Below are 4,283 nucleotides of genomic sequence, written 5' to 3' on the forward strand. Positions count from 1 at the left end.
TGTCCAGGTGTGGGTAGGAGGTAGACAGGTAGGTAAGTAGTAGGTACTCACCGGGGCAGAGCAGCAGGAGGGCAAGGCAGTAGGTGAGAAGTTGCACGCTAGCCATGATGGGAATACTTGTCCAGCAGCGGCGCGACACCAAAACGTTAAGTGTAGTCAGTGGTCAATCGCAACACCAGGCCGGCTGAGTGTAGCGGGGACTAAGTCGGGCACCACCACGTGTAGGGTCCGCGGGAAGAGCGACACACCACAACTGGGACGGTCAGAGGGTGACTGATCACTCCTCGACCCTGACGCCCGCTTATCTGTGGCCCGGCTGCTCCACCCACTCCCAGGTGAGAGCCGCCGCCCCGCCTGTCCCGCCCTGTCCCGGCCCCACCCGGCCCCGCTCTGCCCCGCCCCTCTCCGCCCGCCCACAAGTTTCCCTCCGAGCCACACCTACCTCCGACTCGCCCCGGCAATGAGGGACACTTGGAACCGCGAACTCAGAGCTGACATCAGTGTTTAAGAAGAGATTAAGAAGTGATTAGCTGTGTGTCTACGTTTGTGTTTGCTTTTTTTTTTTTTTTTAGTGTGTATGTGTGTGTGTGTATGTGTGTGTGTGTGTGTGTGTGTGTGGTCGTGTGTGCGTGTGTGCGGTGCGCGGGACGGTGCGTGGCAGGTAGATGCGGAGTGCCGGGGGTCGCCACGGGGGTCATTTCGGTACACACCTTCGCTGGCACTGTCCTCATGCCTCACTTCCACGCCTGACTCCCAGCCAGCCGCACGCGTCTCCTCGCGCCGCGCTCTCGCCATACACACACACACACACACACACACACACACACACAGATTCACTAGCATCATTTTACACTCATGTCTGCTACATCTCTCAACGCAGTCTTTCCTCTTGTCCTTCTTCCCTTCCTTCTCCTGCCACCGCTCTTCTTCCTCATACTCCAACCCTCACATCACCTCTGACACTCCTCGTAACAAACTTCTCTCACTTCCCTCCATTTATCTTCCTCCAGCTTGTATTCTTCCTCTTCCAAGTCACAGGTGTCCTCCCTCCCAAACACATCTCCTCCTCCGTTTATGCATCCAAGTCATTATGAATGTTGAAGTTTTCACGTTCCGATCGTTGCTCTGTCGTCCCACGAGTCACTAACTAATATGACTCATGGATTGACTCTCGTGGTTAATTGAGAGCGTGAGGCTGAGGCTGGGTTCTCAGAGTGCCGGGATGGGAAAGGAGGGGGGAGAGGAAAGGTAGCGAAGGAATTTTTAGTGTTGGGTTAGACGATGATGTGAATTTTTGCAGTGCGTTTTGTTGGGTTTGATCATGAAGTGTTTATTTATTTTTTTCATTAATTTGTAGTTGCTTTTATGTTAGTTTGCATTATTTTAGTGCTGGCCTTTGTGTTTTGATGTTAGTCTGGTGTGTTCGATTTTGTTATGGTTTTTGTTGTGTGGTGGTGTCTCTCTCTCTCTCTCTCTCTCTCTCTCTCTCTCTCTCTCTCTCTCTCTCTCTCTCTCTCTCTCTCTCTCTCTCTCTCTCGCTATTATTAGTGCGACTAATTTTTTTCCTGATTTAGTCTTGTTTTTGTTTTTTTGTATGTGTGTGTGTGCTGGGTGTAGGTTTTCATTTTTCTTTCCCACTTTGTGCTTCGTTTCTTTAATTACTTTTGTTTACTTTTTCTTTGTCCTTCACGCAGGTGCTGTCAGTCTTTGCCTCGGATTTAAATGTTTTGTTATTCTTTTTAATCTCCTCTCTCTCTCTCTCTCTCTCTCTCTCTCTCTCTCTCTCTCTCTCTCTCTCTCTCTCTCTCTCTCTCTGCCCTTCTCGTTGCTTCAAATATTTTTATCTATTTATTTTCTTGTATATGTTTCACTTCTTTCTGTTTTTCCTCCTCCTCCTCCTCCTCCTCCTCCTCCTCCTCCTCCTCCTCCTCCTCCTCCTCCATCACCTCCTCCTCCTCCTCCTCCTCCTCCTCCTCTTCCTCCATCACCTCCTCCTCCTCCTCCTCCTCCTCCTCCTCTTCCTCCTCCTCCTCCTCCTCCTCCTCCTCCTCCTCCTCCTTTTTCAGTTGTTGTTTTTGTTGTTGTTGTTGTTCGACTGAAACTGTATATATGAATTTTCTTTAATAATCATTAATATACTTCTAGATCGTATTTTTAAAGTTATTTTTCATATATATATATATATATATATATATATATATATATATATATATATATATATATATATATATATATATATATATATATATATATATATCATTTAGTGTTCTTACTCAAATAAATTAAATTTGCAATACTTTCCTTAGTATTTTTCGTCCCCACATTTTTTTTTTTCCAGTTACGTGTGAGTAATTTCCATATTTCTGTAGTCCATAAACTTTTTTATTATTATTTTTGTCATATGTGCGTCAGTTTCTTTTTTATTTATTCATTTGTTTTTTTTTTGTATTCTAGTAAGAGTATTAGCTTTGTCTTTAGTGTGTAATAGATTTTTTGTCGCTCTAATAAAAGTCAAAGGGCTTTATTGTATTTTTTTCAGGATGTTTCCATAAACGGAGCTATTTCTGTAACCACCCTTTTCTTTTTTTTTTTTTTCATTGACAGGATATTTTTTTCATCCTATTTTTATTATTTATGTGGGAATGTTCATTGGGGTGAGAGGATCTGTAGGATGTGATTCTCTCTCTCTCTCTCTCTCTCTCTCTCTCTCTCTCTCTCTCTCTCTCTCTCTCTCTCTCTCTCTCTCTCTCTCTCTCTCTCTCTCTCTCTCTCATACACACATCCGTTAGTGAAACAGGCTTAATATTTATCTATAAAACCTAAGCATACATGCATACAAACGTATATACTCGTACATAGACAGGTTACTCTCTTATCTGTCACCTTCATCTCTCTCCATCAGCTGCATCATATTCTCTTCCCTTCACTGCCTCCATTTCTCCTTTCTCTCTCCTCTTATACCTATTTTTCCTTCCTCTCTTTTATTTTCACCCAGCATCCCTCATTCCTTCCTTTTATTCTCTTCTCTACCCATCCTTCCTCCTTTCTCCATCCCTTTCCTTACCTATGTTCTTCCTTCATTCTCTTCCTTACTCCTTTCGTCATTCCTTTCTTTGCATATCTCCTTCCATTCGTTTTCCTCCTTAATCATTTCTTCTCCTTTCGTCATCCCTTTCCTTGCTAATTCCCGTCTTTTCATTCTCTTCCTTACTCATTCCTCCTCTTTTCTCCATTCCTTCTTCTTTTATCATCCATGTATCTTTCTTTCCTTCTTCAAACGCCCTTTCCTCCTTTCTTTTCCTTCGCGCTCCTAACATATCTTCTATTCCTTACCCTGCTCCCTTCCTTCTTACCCTCTTTTTCTCTTACATTTTCCATCTTTCCCATTTCTTCATCTCCTTTCCTTGCTTTGCTTCTAAATAAAGTTTTCATGCTTCTATGTGTTCTGTTCCCCCTTCTCTTCCCTTCTGTCCTCCTCCCTCCCCGGTTTCATCCTTCCGTTTTCTTCCCCTTGCCTCCTGTTTCCTGTCCCTGTTTGATCCTTTTGTTGCTTTTCTCTCTCCATCTTTTCCTCTCCTGTTTCATCCCTCCCATCTCTTTCCCTTACCTCCTTCCTCCTTCCCTGTTTCAACCCTTTCCTCCCTTCTTTCCCTTACTTCCTTTTCCCTTTCTTATTTCACCCCCTCCCTTCTCTTCCTCTTCCCATCTTTTCCTCCCCAGTTTCAACCCTTCCTTTCCTTCTCCTCCCCATCCTCTCCTGCCATTCCTAAATACGTGTCTGTGAAGCCAAGATTAATTTGGTGCCAGTTCTATTTCCAGCCATGTCGCCTTCCCTCTTCTATTTCACCGGCTTTTTTTCATATTTTTATGCCACGTGTGTGTGTGTGTGTGTGTGTGTGTGTGTGTGTGTGTGTGTGTGTGTGTGTGTGTGTGTGTGTGCATCTTTTTGCCTTAATTATTCTATGCTAACAATAGACGCCGAAGGTTTTTTTTTTTTTTTCTAGGTTTTCATATTTTGGGTACACCTGACTCGTGCTGCTCGTTATGTTTTTTGCAATAACTCCGTCATCTCATCTTTTCGAGTCATCATCATCAGTATCATAATTTTCATCATGATCATCACTATCATCACCTTTTTTATTATCATTGGTATCATCGTTACCTTTTCTTGTTCTTGTTCGTTTTTTTTCTTCTTCTTAATTTCATTATTATTGTTGTCGCTGTTGTTTTTGTTTGTTTGTTTGTTTGTTTGTTTGTTTGTTTGTTGTTGTTGTTGTTGTTGT

The 4,283-nt window shown here is 43.1% G+C and overlaps 1 protein-coding gene across 2 annotated transcripts in view; it reads right to left on the reverse strand.

Moving 5' to 3' along the window:
* Positions 1–311, reverse strand: part of LOC135114227 (carbonic anhydrase-related protein 10-like) — a 121,667-nt gene extending 121,356 nt beyond the window's left edge. Inside the window, exon 1 of one of the 2 annotated variants that reach the window (XM_064030016.1) lies at positions 52–275. In XM_064030016.1, coding sequence (XP_063886086.1) covers positions 52–106 — 55 coding nt within the window. In that variant the 5' untranslated portion in view covers positions 107–275. Of the gene's footprint in view, positions 1–51 lie in introns of both variants that reach the window. The other variant, XM_064030017.1, reaches the window with a different exon arrangement.
* Between the last annotated feature and the right edge of the window lie 3,972 nt (positions 312–4,283).

The sequence above is a fragment of the Scylla paramamosain genome, chromosome 27 (assembly GCF_035594125.1).
Source record: "Scylla paramamosain isolate STU-SP2022 chromosome 27, ASM3559412v1, whole genome shotgun sequence".
NCBI classification, from domain to species: domain Eukaryota; kingdom Metazoa; phylum Arthropoda; class Malacostraca; order Decapoda; family Portunidae; genus Scylla; species Scylla paramamosain.